Source organism: Giraffa tippelskirchi, chromosome 13, assembly GCF_054371585.1.
Source record: "Giraffa tippelskirchi isolate mGirTip1 chromosome 13, T2T-mGirTip1v1.2.pri, whole genome shotgun sequence".
Classification (NCBI taxonomy): Eukaryota; Metazoa; Chordata; class Mammalia; order Artiodactyla; family Giraffidae; genus Giraffa; species Giraffa tippelskirchi.
Window position 1 is genome coordinate 37,623,421 of NC_137287.1, and position 19,265 is coordinate 37,642,685.

At 48.4% G+C, this 19,265-nt stretch overlaps 1 protein-coding gene across 2 annotated transcripts in view; it reads right to left on the minus strand.

Moving 5' to 3' along the window:
• Positions 1 to 1,104: 1,104 nt before the first annotated feature.
• DNAJA3 (DnaJ heat shock protein family (Hsp40) member A3) overlaps positions 1,105 to 19,265 on the minus strand; it is a 33,139-nt gene continuing 14,978 nt past the window's right edge. Inside the window, exons 5-12 of one of the 2 annotated variants that reach the window (XM_081554898.1) lie at positions 18,383 to 18,535; positions 13,218 to 13,365; positions 11,760 to 11,824; positions 10,218 to 10,346; positions 9,654 to 9,769; positions 8,807 to 8,904; positions 2,777 to 2,893; positions 1,105 to 2,233 (exon numbers count right to left, since the gene is read on the minus strand). In XM_081554898.1, coding sequence (XP_081411024.1) covers positions 2,790 to 2,893; positions 8,807 to 8,904; positions 9,654 to 9,769; positions 10,218 to 10,346; positions 11,760 to 11,824; positions 13,218 to 13,365; positions 18,383 to 18,535 — 813 coding nt within the window. In that variant the 3' untranslated portion in view covers positions 1,105 to 2,233; positions 2,777 to 2,789. The remainder of the gene's footprint in view (positions 2,234 to 2,776; positions 2,894 to 8,806; positions 8,905 to 9,653; positions 9,770 to 10,217; positions 10,347 to 11,759; positions 11,825 to 13,217; positions 13,366 to 18,382; positions 18,536 to 19,265) is intronic. The other variant, XM_081554899.1, reaches the window with a different exon arrangement.

Sequence of the window (19,265 nt, forward strand, 5' to 3'; positions counted from 1 at the left end):
CTTCCCCATCCACAAAGGTCCAGGGGCCTAGAGATACTCTTGTGTTTTTAAATGGCTCGGCTCATGCTCCAGCCCTACCTCAGGCTGCAAAGTGGTTGGGAGACGGATCTCAGGAGCCAGCTGTGGGAATGAGTCAAACCCAGTCCAGCCAGGCCTCAAGGGGGACCGGAACCTACAGATGCTGCCCCGCCACCTTCTGACCATCAGAGGGAAGAAAGCCTCAGTACAGCCGTGAAGATGTCTCACTGGAAAGAAAATCCACTTTCCCCTTTCCAAGTCTAGACTGCTACTTTCAAAAAACATGGCTTTGTTTGACTTCTCTAGGAAGAAGACATGAGGTGCCAAGAGAGACACCATCGAGCTCTCCACCACCATACCCTGGGGTCTCAGATCCTGCCCAGCCCATGCTGAGTCCACAGCAGGTGCTCGGCAAATTTCTGTTCAACGAAGGAAGAGTTTGGAGACTGGCAGGAAGTTGCTGAGCCTCCTTCTTGCCCACAAGGTCTTCCCAGCCTCTTCACCCAATCCAGCAAGTGCCCACCCCCGCCTCCACTACAGCCTGCTCAGCCCAGAACCCCGGGGCAGGGCAGAGTCATGTGCCTGGGGTCCACTCCAGCCACCATAGCCCAGACGAAGACCACAGTACACACAAAATACCTTAATATTCCTCTGAAAACAATGGAGAAAACAAAAGTAATCTAGTGTTGGCGGTAGTGACACTCAGGGACCTAAGGAGGCCACACTGCAGGTCTTTGAGGAGGAGGCTCCCAGGATAAAAGCTACATGCTGAATCCTACAACGTTTGTTCAGATCAGCACATCACTGCAGGATAAGCTCCCTGCTCCAGGTTGGGAGAGTCAGCGCCTATCAGAGCGACACCTGTCCCTCAGTGGGGGTGACGCTGAGGAAAGCCACCTCTGGCCACCCCCAGGAAGGCCAGCAGAGAAGTGGGATGGCCTGACGGGCAGGTGAGCACCTGCTGCTGGGCCACCTGCAGAGAGCTGTCCAAACTCTTTCAAAGAAGAGATGACTACAATTCAGGTTTTAAATATCTCTTTGCGGTAGATAATCTTATTTACATTGATACAGAATCATTTTACATTCTTAGAGCAGACACTAGCAGATGCTTTATTTTGGTAAATTATGCGGGGAAACAGAAAGGACACTAATCAGAAGGGTTCTCCATTAGCCTGTCTTGCCACAGCGTGGGGATCTGGAAATACAGGGGACCCGCATGTCCCGGGAGCCAAGGCGGGGCAACGATGCTTGGTCTGGATGGATGCTGGAGAACCTTCAATTGCTGAGACTGCACTCTCCTCTGAACAAACACTCGTATGGGAAAAGACAATGATTCTTAGCACTGAATAATTTAAATACACGTCTGAAAACAGGTCAGTAGTGAGTGGTAAGAACCAAGGCCCTGATAGCAGCGGGGCAGGGCTGGGGTTGAGGCCCTCAGTCAGCCCCAGACCACGCCGGCTGTGGTCCAGCAGAAAGGGCAGGAGCCCCACTCACGCCTGGCTTAGAACACAACTCAACTGTCAGGGGACAGGGCCACCCTGCATGGGGTGGGAAGAAGGACCTTCCGTCCTGACGGAGATCACAGCCCATGTGTTCAAGAGTGGCCTCTCCAGGGACTGTCCTCTAGGTGTCATCCCAGGCCCCCCAGGCCTCCAGGTTCCAGCTGCTCAGTACCTTTGGGAATTAAAACCAACTCCAGCTGGAGGGTGGGTGACACCAGCGCGGCGTGTGTGCCCCAGGTTCCTGGAAAGGACAACCTGTCAGGAAAGACTCATTCTGGAACGTCCCAGAGGTTTGCTGAGAGGGAAATCAATCACGTCACAACTCGGTGCAGCTTAAGGCTTCATTTTTAAGCTGTAAGCATGGCCTTTAATTCTTTAACCACATTCAGTTCCAAATTAAGAGTTTCAGCTCTGCAGGAAGTGTCCAGCCGTCTGACTTTGCCAGAGCCTGAAGAGGCCAAGTTACCTACCCACAGACAGGAAACTACCAGCCCTGAGGCCGGCCATGCCTGACTGCCCAGGGTCTGTCCTGTCCGCCATGACCTTCTGTGAAGGGGCGCGTGGTCACGTGATTTCGCTGTTGCCAAGGCAGTCCAGAGGTCTCTGCAGGCAGGGCTCGGTGCTGCCGTGGGGAATCCTCCTGCGTCCAAGGTGCCCTGGCCACGAGGAGGTGCTGCTGCTCCCTGCCTAGTTCCCAGTGGACCGTTTTCCTGAGCCAAGACACAAAGGGGTACAGTTCACTGGCCTCGCATGAAGCACACGCCCTGTCGGTGAAGTTCTGCAGTCCCTGGGAAGGAGCCTCTGACATCAGGGACCAGCACAAGTGAAAGGTGAGTCCCAAGACACCACGATGAGCAAGCAGGACTCCCGTCACTGCCCCACCCCACACCACACTAATGCTGACACTGCCCTAGTCGTCCCAGGCAGGACAGGGCAGGGCTGGGGAGATCTGAGTTCTAGACCTGGCTCTGCTGTGACCTGCCCCTCTGTGACTGTGGGCAACCTGTTCCCACCACGGTGGGACGCAGTACCCCCGGGAATTGGTGGAAGGAGGGCTGGGGGTCTCCGGGAGGTGGTTCAGCCCTGCACCACTGGCCAGCTCCCCTTGGGCTGAGGCTGGGCTCACACCACACCTGAGATGGGAACCTCTTCAACTCTGGGGGTGGGGGGATGATAGTGGCTAAAATGAGGGAAAACAGGGATTCATTAGTTCAGAGGGGAATGATGGGGAGGAACCTCAGGGGTTTTCCTACCTCGGCTGGGATATCAGGAGGTAAACATTCTCTTAAGTTTGGAAAGGAATCCCTCCTTGTCCTCCCCAGCCTCAGGCCTAGCCTTGCCTCCCGCGGAGCTATCCATGGTGCTGCCACCTGGGCATAAACAGCAGAGAGAACTGGGGTCAAGGGCGCAGACCTCCCTGCAACCCGCCCTAGGCCCCGCCTGGCCACCCAGGGCTCGCGCTCAGAGAGCCACCAAGAATGGCCCTGAGAGGAGAGGTGGCCGTTATCAGTTGTCCAGGGTTATCCTGTTCATCAGATGACTCAGCACTTAGAGCATCCCAACTGCTCCGAGTCACTGGCCCTCAAGAGAAAAACAAGGAACAGGAAAGGACAACAGGCAGCTGTCCCACCTTAACAACCATGACAGAAACACAGCCAGTGCCGATGCCTTTCAGGCCAGGCTCCATGGTGTCCATGGTACCTCAGTCAATCCTTACGATAAACCTTACAGGTAAATTCCAGATGAAAAAACCAAAAACCAGAGGCACAAAAGGGTTAGGTGGCATGACTAAGGCCACAGAGCTGCTAAGCAGGCAGGAGGTCTGAGTTCAGACCCAAGCAGTCAGATACCAAAGCCCAGCCTCTGAGAAGGTGAAGAACATGTGCCGAGACCCACCGACCAGCTTCCACACCTGGTCAGTGCACACGGACCGTCTCCAGGGCACGGGGATCCCAGGACACGTGCACTGCTCATCTGGGACAGGGGCAGCCAAGGACCCCGTGCGTCACTGGGCAAGCACCTGGCTCCAAATGCTCCCAAGACGGGGGCCACCTTTCCGTTTCCGGAGGGGCCACGAGAGACCCTCTGCACAAACACGTCATGTTAAAGATCGGCCACCCATGAGGCAAGAAGGCCGACGCGCTATGAGCTGGACTGGACTCAGTGTTTTCATTGTGCCAGGAGAATTAGTGCATGTCCACATGCCGGGGGATGTACGTCAGGGACAGTGTGTAGAGGGGACAAAATGCCCATGTCTCCAAGATCTCAGTCTGAGACGCCTTTGTCGGTGACAGGACCACAGCTTTGAGCAGCAGGCCTCCAGGAGAGGTGGGGAAGGTAGTCCATGGCTCTTTGCAAGGTGACGAATAACCAGGTAACGCTCATTCCATGAATCTGTACCACCCTTTTCTCCACAGGTATAAGCTCCTAGTGTCACAAGCAAGGTCTGGCACTTACTTGGGGGTTCAGTGCCTGCCTGGTCTTCCCCGCTCACACTGTAAGCTGGGCGGCGCAAGGACCTATCTCTCTGCGCACTGCTTCTGAGCTTGTGGCAAATGCTCAGTGACCATCTGTGCACAGACACAAGCCAGCAGGACTCCAGGACAACGTCTGAGGACGGACCCCCCTAGAGGCAGAGGTGCGGGGTCTACACACTCAGACTGAGCCAGCAGAGCGCCTCTTGTTCCACTAAAATGTCTTTTTCCTCATCTTCCTCTTGCCTCCACCCTGCCTAAATAAAGGGGCTCAACAGTCAATGCCGTCAGCTCATCAGAGAAGAGACCGCAGGGGGATCCAAGCTCTTGAAGAGGATCCAAGCTCTTGAAAAGGTTCCTGCACAACAGCTAAATGGATGTACAAGGGTCGTCACAGGAGTTAATGACGATCCAGAAACACAAACAATGAGCCATGCTGTCTCTAAATCCAAAAGGTCCCTCGGTAACCTCAGAGCGCCCCAGGCCCCCAGCTTGCTGCGGTTTTTCTGCTTCTCAGACTGGGAACGAAGCCAGGGTCAGCCATTATTAAGGTTTTCAGCAGGGGCTACAGAGAACAAAAATAAACAAGCGCTACTAAACCCACCAAAAACTTTTAGATTGTTTTCCTAAATAATTGTAACTTTTCCAAATGCCTTCCAGGTACCTTTCCTGTGGTGAAAGCAAAGACACCCAGGACTCAGTCTGCATTTGCAGTGACTATCTCCATGGGCACTTGGGGGTTATTAAGCGACACGCTAGCCCAAGAACCACTGATGACTGAAGGCAACTGCTTCCAGTGTAGCTTTAATAGCAGAGATTCACGCTCTACTTGAATAAATATGATGCACCTTAGTACAGTTGTCAGGAAAGGTAATTGTGGGCACTGGTGTGTCCTCACATGTGGATGGCAAAAGTAACTTTCTTCACAGTAACAAGAGGCTTAACCACACCCAGGCTGCAGACTGACTGACAGTGCATTCCACTGTTAAGATTCTTAAATGCCATTTAAAGAATTATGTCTGGGAGCCAAATTTCCCACTGAATACAATTCTGAAATGACAATGGAAGTGAGTGGAAAAAAAAAATAATTCAGGACACTCATTTCACTTTATGAACTCTTCACAAACACATGCAACACATATGTTAACATTATGATATATTCAGCAAAATCATGTCAATAGAAATTTAAAATGAAGAACTGGCAAAGTGTCTGGCACACAGGAGCCTCCCAATAAATCTCAGCTAAACGAGGGGAGAGGGAATGAGCTAACAGGATAAGAACCATGGACGTTACTCAGAAGCTGACTGCAGGATCAACTGCCAATCTGAGCTCTCAGGAAGGGGTTTGATAACAACTGGTGAATAATAATAATAACTCATAATCCCTTATGAGTATACAGTGGAAGTGACAAATAGATTTAAGGGACTAGACCTGATAGACAGAATGCCTGATGAACTATGGACAGAGGTTTGTGACATTGTACAGGAGACAGGGATCAAGAAAATCTCCATAGAAAAGAAATGCAAAACAGCAAAATGGCTGTCTGAGGAGGCCTTACAGATAGCTGGGAAGAGAAGAGAAGCGAAAAGCAAAGGAGAAAAGGAAAGATATTCTCATCTGAATGCAGAGTTCCAAAGAATAGCAAGGAGAGATAAGAAAGCCTTCCTCAGCGATCAGTGCAAACAAATAGAGGAAAACAACAGATTGGGAAAGACTAGAGACCTCTTCAAGAAAATTAGAGATACCAAGGGAACATTTCACGCAAAGATAGGCTCGATAAAGGACAGAAATGGTATGGCCCTAACAGAAGCAGAAGATATTAAGAAGAGGTGGCAAGAATACACAGAAGAACTGTACAAAAAAGATCTTCACGACCCAGATAATCACGATGGTGTGATCACTCACCTAGAGCCAGACATCGTGGAATGTGAAGTCAAGTGGGCCTTAGAAAGCATCACTACGAACAAAGCTAGTGGAGGTGATGGAATTCCAGTTGAGCTATTTCAAATCCTCAAAGGTGATGCTGTGAAAGTGCTGCACTCGATATGCCAGCAAATTTGGAAAACTCAGCAGTGGCCACAGGACTGGAAGAGGTCAGTCTTCGTTCCAATCCCAAAGAAAGGCAATGCCAAAGAATGCTCAAACTACCGCACAATTGCACTCATCTCACATGCTAGTAAAGTAATGCTCAAAATTCTCCAAGCCAGGCTTCAGCAATATGTGAACCGTGAACTTCCAGATGTTCAAGCTGGTTTTAGAAAAGGCAGAGGAACCAGAGATCAAATTGCCAATATCCACTGGATCATCGAAAAAGCAAGAGAATTCCAGAAAAACATCTATTTCTGCTTTATTGACTATGCCAAAGCCTTTGACTGTGTGGATCACAATAAACTGTGGAAAATTCTGAAAGAGATGGGAATACCAGATCATCTGACCTGTCTCTTGAGAAACCTGTATGCAGGTCAGGAAGCAACAGTTAGAACTGGACATGGAACAACAGACTGGTTCCAAATAGGAAAAGGAGTACGTCAAGGCTGTATATTGTCACCCTGCTTATTTAACTTATATGCAGAGTACATCATGAGAAACGCTGGGCTGGAAGAAACACAAGCTGGAATCAAGATTGCCGGGAGAAATATCAATAACCTCAGATATGCGGATGACACCACCCTTATGGCAGAAAGTGAAGAAGAACTAAAGAGCCTCTTGATGAAGGTGAAGGAGGAGAGTGAAAAAGTTGGCTTAAAGCTCAACGTTCAGAAAACTAAGATCATGGCATCTGGTCCCATCACTCCATGGGAAATAGATGGGGAAACAGTGGAAACAGTGTCAGACTTTACTTTTTTGGGCTCCAGAATCACTGCTGATGGTGACTGCAGCCATGAAATTAAAAGACGCTTACTACTTGGAAGGAAGGTTATGGCCAACCTAGATAGCACGTTTAAAAGCAGAGACATTACTTTGCCAACAAAAGTCCGTCTAGTCAAGGCTATGGTTTTTCCAGTGGTCATGTATGGATGTGAGAGTTGGACGGTGAAGAAAGCTGAGCGCCGCAGAATTGATGCTTTTGAACTGTGGTGTTGGAGAAGACTCTTGAGAGTTTCTTGGACTGCAAGGAGATTCAATCAATCCATCCTAAAAGAGATCAATCCTGGGTGTTCATTGGAAGGTCTGATGTTGAAGCTGAAGCTCCAATACTTTGGCCACCTCATGCGAAGGGTTGACTCATTGGAAAAGACCCTAATGCTGGGTAGGATTGGGGGTGGGAGGAGAAGGGGACGACAGAGGATGAGATGGTTGGATGGCATCACCGACTCGATGAACATGGGTTTGGGTAAACTCCGGGAGTTGGTGATGGACAGAGAGGCCTGGCGTGCTGCAATTCATGGGGTCGCAGAGAGTCGGACACGACTGAGCGACTGAATTGAACTGGTGAATAATACCCGACATGCAAACAGTGAACAAGGCCCAGGGTCTCACTCAGAGCTCAGTCGGGAGGACCTGAAGTTCCCCCAGGGGAGGGGGGCATGGCTGAGAGCTGGTTGCAGAGCAAATCTCGCATGCTCCGTGACTGTGGGAATATTTGGGACTCAGGAAAAAAACCTAGAGGTGCATAAGTAGAGTTATGTGAAAGAATCATCCCTACTTGTTTTTAGTCCAAGGGATAGTGACAAGAAAATATGAAAAAGTCTATGAACCAAACCACTAAAGTAAGTGCTCACTTTATGCCCAGTCAGTCACAGACAGAATCCGTGGCAGCTGTTTTTTCACAGAGGACTTGGTCCCCTGGATTTAGGGGAGCTCAGCCAAGTCCATGCAAAGGCTGCTGCCGCTGGGACCCCCAACCCTGCCCAGGGCTCCAAGACCAAGACCCCACCCCCAGCTCCGATCACCTGCTGACTGTACACTAATCTAATACCATTCAATTTCCGAGAAGGTGAGAGAGAATCCAAGACCCAGACAAAAACAAAGTGATGCAACCAGGAGGCAACATGTCGGGCAGCAGAAGCCAACTCACCCTCGGCACAGCCTGTCCCAGCCCAGCAGGAGGCCCAACCGACGGGAACAGCGTTTCCCCGGCGGAGCACCCCATCCCGCAGAGCACCCCATCCCGCCGGAGCACCCCATCCCGCCGAAGCACCCTATCCTGGCAGAGCACCCCATCCAGAGGGAGGAGGGCAGTAGCCAAGGTGCCTGTGGCCAAAGCTTCTGCCCGTGGTCATTTCAGTAACAAATCACCACTATTTAACTCCCCTCTACAGATGTTTAAGCTCAGAGTAAACAAGGCGTTTTGTTTGTTCACGGCCCTAGGAGCTCAGAGTTTAGACCTGCTGCACACAGGCAGATCTGGGGTCATTAAGCCTGCAGCAGCTGCTGTTTACAGGACACTCTGAAATCCAGGGGAAGCCTTATGGGCGAGGAACACATGTATCTTCTTTAGTGGCTACAAGGTGATCTCATGCAGGAATGAGCCCAAGGTCACAGGGCAAGTGGCAGAACCAAGGATAGAACTCAAGAGAGCAGCCCTAAGACACAGAGCTGCTCCCTGGAGGGAAGTGTCACAGAACTCACTGACCTCGGCCAGCAGCGCATGCACAGAGGATGAGGGCCAGGGCAGGGGGCCCTGCTGGTCAGCTTTCCCCAGAGCGTGGCTGCCCCACGCCACTCTGCCCAGCACTCAGCCCCCCTCTTACTACTGGACCCTCTGGAGACTCCAGGAAGATTCCCCAGTGGAAACCCCAACATGCTTCCAAACCATCTGCCCCCCCAGGTATTGAGGGCTCCCACGGGCCGCAGGGCTGTCTTACCAGTGCTTGTGTTGGTGACACCGTTCACCGTTCCCTCCACATCAGTCTCGTCCTCAGCGTAGCTCAAGATCAGGCTCTGCTGCCGGCTTGTCAGTCTCCTGTGGACCGAGAGCAGTCAGTGTCCGAGCGGCTCCCCGGGCAGCTCTTCAAAAGGACGTGGACGTGGCCGGCCCCCATGCAGCATATGGGAAAGGCAGGACCCTCAACCCAAGCACCAGGCACACCCTGAACCCCAGAGCCCACACCCTTAAAGCTTCTGTAGAGTAAACCTCTTCAACTACCCTGAGTCGTTCTAAACAACTGCCACTGTGGCCACAGTGAACAGTTTACCACAGGGATGAAAAGCTGTTGCAAGTGTATGTGTAGGAAATAATCTAATTAAAGAGAGTGCTGGAAACCCAGCCCTCTGAGAGGAGTCGGGCAAGCCCTGCTCCGGATGTCCACAGCTCCCCTCTTGGACTTTTCTCTTGAAGGCCGGACACGATACCCGCCGCCAGCTGGTTCTAGATCATCTCTCAGATGGCGGGCGACCGGAGAGAGATAATAATAAAACCAACAGCAGCAATAATAGCTAACTGCTCCCTATGTATTATTCATTTCATCTCCCAGCAACTCAATGAGGTCGAACTTTTTTTATCATGTCCGCTTTCAGAAGGAGCACCTGGGCAGGGCAAACTTAGAGGGAGAAGTAACCTGCCTAAGCCTCAGTGCTTACAGTAGAAGCGCCACACAGGCTGGGCGGTCGGGCTCAGCACCTGCTTGGCAGGTGAGAAGTCCTCGACCGGCTCCTGCTGGTGCTGGAAGCTGCAGAGAGCGGGTGGGCCTCGCCACACCAGGCGGCGCTTACTTTGGAACTCTGATCTTGATGTGAATGTAGTGGTCTCCGTAGCCGTAGCTGTTAATCCGCGGGATGCCCTTCCCGCTCATCCGAATCTTCTGGTCTGACTGAGTCCCAGGGGGGATCTATAAAGAAAGGAACCTCAGGTTTTCCTCCATTTCCAGCTGCCCAAATGAAAATATCTCACGACATGAAGACAATCTTACTCCCGAAAAGAACTCCATCCAGGTTTCCAGACCAAACCCACCAAACACCACACAGAAACTGGCTAAGCTGGGTCCACCCTGAGCAGAGCCTGTGACGGGCTCGGGGGCCAGGAGTCTAGGGTGGCGAGCCCACAGCAGGAGGGAGGGAGCTGGGGAGCAGGACCTGGGAGGAGGCAGAGCCAACCCGGGGCACCACTGAGGCCGCTGCCCATCCCAGCAGGATGGACACGGCCCAGGAGCTGCTTCCCGGCCGAGTCACACCCAAGGTATGGCCAACACTCCTCCTGCCTTCCACCAGGTTGTTCCCAGGTTTCAGCCACTTCCCGCTTTAGAAAAAAAGAGAGTGAAAACGTGCTCGCACTCTTACCGTCACGCTGATGGTCTCGTACAGGCCCTGCGTTCTGGCGGTGCCCCCAAGGATGGCCTGAGCTATGGAGATGAAGAGATCGGAGTGGATGTCTGCACCGTCCCTCCGGAACACGGGGCTTTTCTGCACCTAGGGCCAAGCACAGGAGGGTTACTAATGCTCAAAGAAGTCCTTCTGGAGAGCAGACCACAGCCGCAGCTCAGAGTGCAGCATCCAGGGAGACAGTGTACTTTCACCAAAGCACCCACCTCCCCCAGGCTCCGGGAGTTACAGGGCAGCTTTTTCCTTCACTGCAATGCCACAGTGTTCTCTCAGATCAAGCTGTTCAAGTCTCGAGGGAAATAAAACTAAATTTTGAAAATTTAAAAAAATATAAAAATCTTACTTTACTAGAAACACAGACTAATACAGTCTACAAAGGCAGAAAGGGTTTACTTTCCAGAGTCTTTTGGTATAAGCTACCTTCAAGTCAGACTAGCGGCACTGGAATGATTCTGATTTTATAAGTGCTGTTTTTTCTGTCTCAAAGAGTGATTTCTTCTTTTCTTCCTCTCTACTATCAGCTGGGAACAATCTGAATTCTCGATCAAACCTTCTTCATAGACTGGCTTCCAGCCTGCAACCTTTCTCTTCAATTTCTCAGTCTTAAAGATTCACCCTTTACATTATTTTTGTCTTTGTTTTAAACTATTAAATATTTCACATATATGTAAATCAGCAAAGTAATTAACACACGCTGTACCCACAACACTTCTTAGGTCACAGGTGACTTCTCCCCCTCCTGATCACCCCTCCACAGTAACCGCTACGTTTAGTCTGTATCTTTCCTAGGAGCGTCTGTTTACCTTTTCTACGTGTTTACATGTCCCTAAACAATACATGACACCACCTCACATGGTTTGAAACTACACAAATGACCTCCTTCCTCAGCCTACAACCCACTCACTCCCTGTCTGTAACTGAGAACTCCCGGGACGTCTCACACCGACAGGTGCATCTCCAGCCCTCTGCTCCAAGGTGCCCACAGTGCAGCCCACTCGCCATCTCCTCCCCGATGGACAGCAGGCTGCTGGCAGTGTCTCGCTGTTGTAGACGAGGCTGGCACACACTTTGCCTCCATCTGCCACACCTCCTTAGGGACATGCCTGGTGGAATCAGCGGCAGAAGGTGCCACTTCCTCTGTTATCCTTGCCTCAGAAAACTTTGCCTGCACGTCACATGTAAATCTGTAGCTCTGGCACTTATTGTCCCCACGAACAATTCAATACAGCAATAAAAAATAAAAGATGTTTTCTGTATTTTTATGACTGCTTTGTTGCCAACTTGTAAACACCTTGGGGTAACTTTGTTCTCTCACATTTAGCACAAAAGCTTGACGTAACATGTGTTTAATCACCCTGCTGAGGTGGCCACCACTTGCCTTGGAAACTTGAATGGCCAGGCACATTCTGTGAAGCTCCCATCTCACCCATAAGAAGCCTGGGCTGCACCCTCTCCACGAGAGCAAGGGCCCAAAAGAGGCCATGCAAACAGAGCACCTACCCTGAACGTGATGAAAATTTCTCGTTTTCCTACAGGCATCCTCACAGTCTGGCCATCCTCGACTCCTGTAAGCAACAATTATTTTGGGATGTCTCAAGGCATTTTCTACACTGGATCCATTTACAACCCACCCACTTACTCATTCCTGTTTCCTGTTAACAAGGAACAACACAATTACCCAAAGAGTAAAACAAGTGTAACTTTTCAAAGCTGTGGCATATAGTAATCAATAACCAAATGAAAGCACCTTCTATTCACTTATTCAAGTTTACCACCAGGTCCACCTAGTATCCCAGTGAGTTTAGAGTCTAGTGGGGCACTGTGCTAAAGAATCTGCCTGCCAATGCAGGAGATGCAAGAGAAGCAGGTTCAATCCCTGGGTTGGGAAGATCCCCTGGAAGAGGAAATGGCAACCCACTCCAGTATTCTTGCCTGGAGAATTCCATGGACAGAGGAGCCTGGTGGGCTACAGTCCCTGCAATGAGTTGGATGCCACTGAGCACATCCACAGGGGAGATAGTTATTAGCTGAATAACAACACCACGTGAGGGAGAAGGTGAGGGTGGGACGTTCTGGGAGAATAGCATTGAAACATGTATATTATCATATGTGAAACAGAACACCATTCTATGTTCGATGCATGAGACAAAGGCTCAGAGCCGGGGCAATGGGATGACCCAGAGGGATGGGATGGGGAGGGAGGTGGGTGGAGGGTCCAGGAAGGGGAACACATGTAAACCCATGGCTGATTCATGTCAATGTATGGCAAAAACTATTACAATATTGTAAAGTAATTAGCCCCCAACTAAAGTAAATAAATTTATTAAAAAAAAAGTCAACATGCCTTTGAATGATCCATTCTAAAAAAAAAAAAAACAAAAAACACCATGTATCACTACAAACAGAGATAAGTTCTTAGAAGAAAAAGATCACACCTCCAAAGGAACATCTAAGGAAATGCTTCCAGAAGGCTCCCCTGGGGATGAGGAAGCTGCAGGTAGCAAGGCAACAAGGGGGAGACTAAGAAGACAGGAGGCTGAAACCAGCAGGGGCTGGAAGAGGAGGCCACTTTTTGGCCCCTGAGAATCACCACAGTCTTCAACAGTGTGAGACGTGATCAGACCACCCTGTGCAAAGACCACTCCAGGAATAGGATTGGTTTGGGGCAGGGTGTGGGGATCACAGGCTGGCCCTGGGGGCTGAGAGGGTGGCTTGGCCAGCCGGGCAGGCAGTGGGTACGACGTTGGCTTTGGGACTGAAAGAGGTGGAGGAGCTGCTTCTCGCAGGAGCAGCGCAGGCATGCGAGGTTCTGTTTCCCTATGACACGCACAGATCTTAAGGGTAACTGGTGCAGAGGAAAATGCAGGAGACCCTGGATCCTCCCCGAGTTTCAGCTCCAGAAACAAGGGCAGATGGCCTTGGCTCCCAGCCCCCGTGCGTGGAGGAGCCCAGACCCACCGGCAGGCACAGGGATCACCACCTTCTTCTTCTGCTTGGCCTGTCCTGCTCCTCTGCACACCACACAGGGAGACGTGATGATGGAGCCCCGGCCGCCACACCTCCGACACGTGGAGCGCATCACAAAAGGGCCTGTGTTTATGGTTTCCTACAAAGATAAGAAAAATGGGATCCTTAGACATCGGTACACCCTGACAGCAAGGCCCTAGGACCACAACAAGCATGAGAAACGTCTCACCAAAGACCCGTATGTGTGATGTGCGCCTGCGCTACAGCAAACTGCCTGAGCACAAGGTGCAGGAGCTCAAACTGTTAACCTGACCATGAGCGCACTGCCTCCTGGATCCCAAACCACAAACCTGATTATACGAGACTGAAAAATGAGACACTGCCTCTCTACAGAAGGTCTCCAAGCCCCCAGAGCTGAGCAAATAGCTTTAAAGAGAACCCTCTCTTCCCATTACAAAAGGGACAGCTGGGAAAGAAAGAGGAAAGTGACAACTGGATGCAACTCCCACCCAGAGCTGCCCCTGCCTGCCCCAAGGGAGGAGCAGCATAGGCCTCTGTCCCACACAGCGCCCCCCAGTCCCCCCACCCACCTCATCACAGATGCCCCGGGAGCAAGGAGGCAAACGGCTCCTCTCGCAGCCACCCTCACCCCAGTCCTCCAGGAGCCTCCTCGGCGCTCAGCCCCTTGCACGAGTAGGGCCTTATGGTCTGTGGCCACTCCCATCAGCTCTTCACTGGGCACTGGAACTCAGTTACCATTTTCTTTAACTCAACATCCTTGGGTTTTTTTGGGGGGTGGGGGTAAATTATCAACACACTGTTGTAGCAAATCAAAGGATACAGAGATATATGAAAAATTAATCTCCGCCTCACCTTGACTCCCACAGTGGCCTGCTCATAGAAGCTCAGTTTGAGGTGTTCTTCACGTGACTCACTCACTCTCTTTCTCACCATAAACAAGTTAAGTAAAAATTTTATAAGGAAAGTGTATTGCATTATCACTCTGCAACATGCCTTTCCCTCTCATCTTCTTGATGCATCATGAACACTACTCCAGACCAATATACATAGACTTCAATTTCCATTTTAATATTTTTGTTTCAATACTGAAGAAAAAAAATCTCTGCACATAAATACCCTTCAGTTTTACTATATTATCTCAATGTTCACCAAAGAAATATGAAAAAAGAAAGTCATAGCAATTCAGGACCTTGGAAAAAGGACCTCAGACGTGAGAGGGAATTGGGATCAATAAAAAATATCTGTAACAAGAGGCAGTGTGACTCCAACGGTGGAAACGGTAGCCAAGGGAATCTTCATCCTCTCCAAGGGCGCCCTCTAGAGGAAAGCAGGCACAACTTCACTTTTTCAGACTAAGCTATAGGAATGTTGCAGTAACTGTGGACACCCATCAGTGGACTATTACTCAGCCAACAAAAAGAATGTTTAAAAGTATTCAAAGATACGGAAAAATGCCTTCATTATAATAAATGAAAAATAGGAAAAATTTCACTATGATTTTAAACTGATGAAATGCATATACAAGTAGGCAAAAATACATTCAAAGTCAAAAGACAAATAGAACTAAAATCAATGACAAACACTAGTGATCCAGTGGTTAGGACTCTGCTCTCACTGCCAAGGGTCCAGGTTCAATCCCTGATATGGGAACTAAGATCCTGCAAGCAGGTCAGCTTAGCCAAAAAAATGAAAAGATGAGAACCTAGGCATCCAGCAACAGGGGTCTAGCTAAACAAATGGGGATGTATCCCTATGGAGGAATACCATGGCCATAGAACTAAGACCATTTCCCAAACACAGTGAGAACTGCAAACAAAACAAAACCACGAAGGTACAAATGGGGCTAACAGTTGTATTCTATCTTTGGTATGAAAACAAGGCACACACACACACAGACACACATACACACATGACTACATAGGCTTGCATCTACAAAGACAGAAAGGATGCTTCTGGAGAGTGGAATTAAATGGGTAAAAGTCAAGAATGAGATGGAGATTCATCTTACACAGTTTTCAATTCACCCCCTGAATTTCAATGATTTGCATATACAACCTATTCAAAAACTAGTTAGTATAAAACAAAAATGACATTCCTCATCAACAACTGGCAGGAGACACATCAAATTACTAACAGTGGTGGCATCATCAGGGACTTCTGTTTCCTCTTTTATGCTTTTCTTTTATGCACTCAAAGACAGCTTCTATCCCCCATACACACTTGGTGGTTTAGTTGCTAAGTTGTGTCAGACTCTTGTGACCCCATGGACTGTAGCCTGTCAGGCTCCTCTGTCCATGGGATTCTTCAGGCAAGAATACTGGAGTGGGATGCCATTTCCTTCTCCAGAGGATCTTCCTGACCCAGGAATCAAACCCAGGTCTCCTGCACTGCAGGCAGACAAGGATTTGATTTTAAAGGTGGGCAGTAAAGAATCTCCCAACCCCCTTAAAAAAAGAAACCATCTAAATGGAATACTAACATACTCAGTGGAATCCTACCTGCATTTAATCACAGTGAAGGGGGAGAAAAAGAAGTGATCTGAGTGAGTTGAGCACAGTATTTTGGCCATATAGCCAAATGCCAGTTAAGTAGGATTGCTTTTTGTGGTGGTATGAGTGACAGTTCTCAAATTACTTTTTGTATGTTATAGGATTGAGCAAGTGAGTAAATATATAGAATAACCAGAGCCAGATTTCTCTTTGTTAGAAATTAATAATCTCTCTTTATTATTTAGTTTCAAATATGGACAGGCAGGCAGAAGATTAGATAAGCCTTGGGGTGTTGGGCTGAAAGTGGAACTATCAGTTTGAACTCACTGGTTTGTTAGATGGATGATCAGTGTACACATATATGTATACATATACTCTATCACATGAAAAACACAGAAAGACAAATAGGTATTGAACATATGTCTTTAAGTACACATGTGTGCGTGTGCTAAGTCACTTCAGTCATGTCTGACTCGGCGATCCTATGGATTGTAGCCTGCCAGGCTCCTCTGTCCATGGGATTCTCCAGGCAAGAATACTGGAGTAGGTTGCCATGCCCTCCTCCAGGGTATCTTCCCGACCTAGGAATGTGTGCTCATACACACACACACACACACTTGTTTCCTGTCTCAGTCAGCTGAGAGGACTTGGAAGCAGTGACACTCCAGATACAACGAGTACAGTGAGAGCACAGATCTTGGTTTCTAAATCCTGCAAGACAGTTAAAAAGGAATCAGGACTCCCTGGAGAAACGGCTGGTTCCAGGATGTGGCTAGGAAAGTATATGCAAGTTGTAACACAAAGTAAAGAAGTGCCGAAAGAATGATGGGACTCATCAAAATAATACAGGAGCCAGCCAGAAGAGACTTCCACAAGCACAGTTAGGCACAGCTTGTGCATCAAAGTAATACTGAAGACAGTTCAGTGAATGAAATATGAATCTGTGAGTTCATACTGATACAAATGAAAGAATAAATAAATGGAGAAGAAAAGAAAGGTTTTCCTTTTAGTAGAATGCCAACTAATAAACAGAGAAAGGGGACTTCTCTGGTGGTCCAGTAGCTAAGACTCTGGGCTCCCAATGGAGGGGCACAGGATCGATCCCTGGTCAGGGAACTAGATTCCACACGTTGCAACTAAAACCTGAAGCAGCCAAATAAATAAATTAATTAGAAAAAAAAAACAGAAAAGGGATATTGGAATCAGAAAAATCACCATTTTGCAAGTCACAGTAATAACTGATTTAAGCAAGACTGATTCAGTTCAGTTCAGTTGCTCAGTCGTGTCCTACTCTTTGTGCCCCATGAATTGCAGCATGCCAGGCCTCTCTGTCCATCACCAACTCCCGGAGTCTACCCAAACCCATGTCCATCGAGTCAGTGATGCCATCCAACCATCTCATCCTCTGTCGTCCCCTTCTCCTCCTGCCCCCAATCCTACCAGCATTAGGGTCTTTTTCAATGAGTCAACTCTTCGCATGAGGTGGCCAAAGTATTGGAGTTTCAGCTTCAACATCAGTCCTTCCAATGAACACCCAGGACTGATCTCCTTTAAGTAAGACTAATTAATGGATGCTATAGTGTCAAGGTAGGTCACAAATTCCTTGCTAATTTCAAAGGGAAAAATAATAACTTTATAATGAAGAAACCCGGTGAACAGTTCCTTAACTAACTGACTGGGATCAAATGTAATTATCATCGCCAATGGGACAAACTGACACCTCATGACTCCTGACATGATCCACGCAACGGGCACTACATCTCTGTGCTATTTCTGCCAAAAATGCGTGAAAGTGAAGTCGCTCAGTCGTATCCAACTCTTTGTGACCCCATGGACTGTAGCCTACCAGGCTTCTCCGTCCAAGGGATTTTCCAGGCAAGAGTACTGGAGTGAGTTTCCATTATCTGAATCTTATCATGAGGAAATATCAGATGACCCAACTGAGGGACATTCTACACAGCAGTTGGTCTGTAATCCTAAAAAATGTCAAGGTCATAAAAGAAAGACTGAGAAATTGTTATCGATTAAAGGAGACTAAAGATATGACAACCAAACACTTCACAAGATCCCAGACTGGCATCCTGGGTCTGGGGTAAAAAGAACATTATAAGGACAAATGAAAAACTCTGAGTAAGTACAGATAACAGAATTGTTTGGACAGTAAATTTCCTGATTTCGAGAACGTACTGTGGTTACATAAAATAATGTTCTTGCTCTTAGAAAATATACACTATAAATGACAAATCAAATGGGACAAAATGTTAACAACTGTTGAGGCTTGGTGAAAGGAATAAGGGAGTGGTTATTCATACTATTCTTACAAGTTTGAATTATATCTAAAACTTACCAAAAGGAAAAAGAAATAAAAGATTACACTTCAAGCAAAATTTAAGTTCCCCTCCCCCGGTTTTAAATTACCAACATACCCCAAAATGTATTTTCAGAGAAGACAGCAGAATTTCCTTGCTCCTTCTGTACGGAGCATTCCTGGGACAATGTGGAAGGTTCTAGATCACAGTGTCCCACCTATTAAGAGCTCTCAAAGCCCTAGGCACATTGGCACACAGAGGAGAGGAGTGGTGGGGAAGCACAGGGAGGCGGCAGAGGCAGGGGCCCCAGGGGGAAGGCAGGGCCCACCACGCTCACCATGCCGGAGCCACCGCAGTAGTGGCAGTGCTGAACTTTGGTGCCGGGCTCGTTCCCTTTGCCATCACACCGCTCACAGGTGTCGGTGATGTTCACGGTGAACTCCTTGTTGACGCCCTTGGCAGCTTGATTGAATGTCAACTCCATGATGTACTAGAGAAATCAAACGACCACTGTTATCGCTCTTAAAGTAAGGGAGAGCACTGGCTAGCAGTTTGCAGTTACTGTTTCTTTTAAAGACTCTATTTTTTAAAGCAGGTTTAGGTTTAAAAACTGAGAGGGAGGCAGAGATTTCTCTCATACCTTGCCCCACATGTGCACAGCCTGCCTACCCTGTGATCAACAGCGCTCACCAGAATGGTACAGTTTTTTATCAAGGATGAACCTACATTGACACAGCATGACCATCCAAAGCCCACAGTATACCTTAGGGCTCACTGTTGGTGCTGGATATTCTATGAGTCTGAACAAGTATATAATAACACACATCCTCCTCATAGAATCACACAAAGTATTTTCACTGTCCTAAAAATACTATTCATGGCTCCACCAATTTATCTGTTCCCCTAGTCACTTTTTACTTTCTAACTTGTACTCTGTCAAGTTAAGAACAGATGGGACTCAACTGATTCTGCTCTACTCCTCACGATTTTCAACAGATAATACCTGCTGTGTAAATGAAAATGTGCTTTTCAATAAACTGAAAATGTTCACAGATAATATTTGCACATGGTCCTAACAGTTCAAATGATCCACAATCATAACTTACATCGTAAAACACTTCTCCCCACCCTTTGGTTCTCTTCTGATAATGCCTGAAACAAGACATAAACATGGAAGAGGCAGGACTGGCAGTGCCTCCCTATGGACTGAGTCTCCTAGA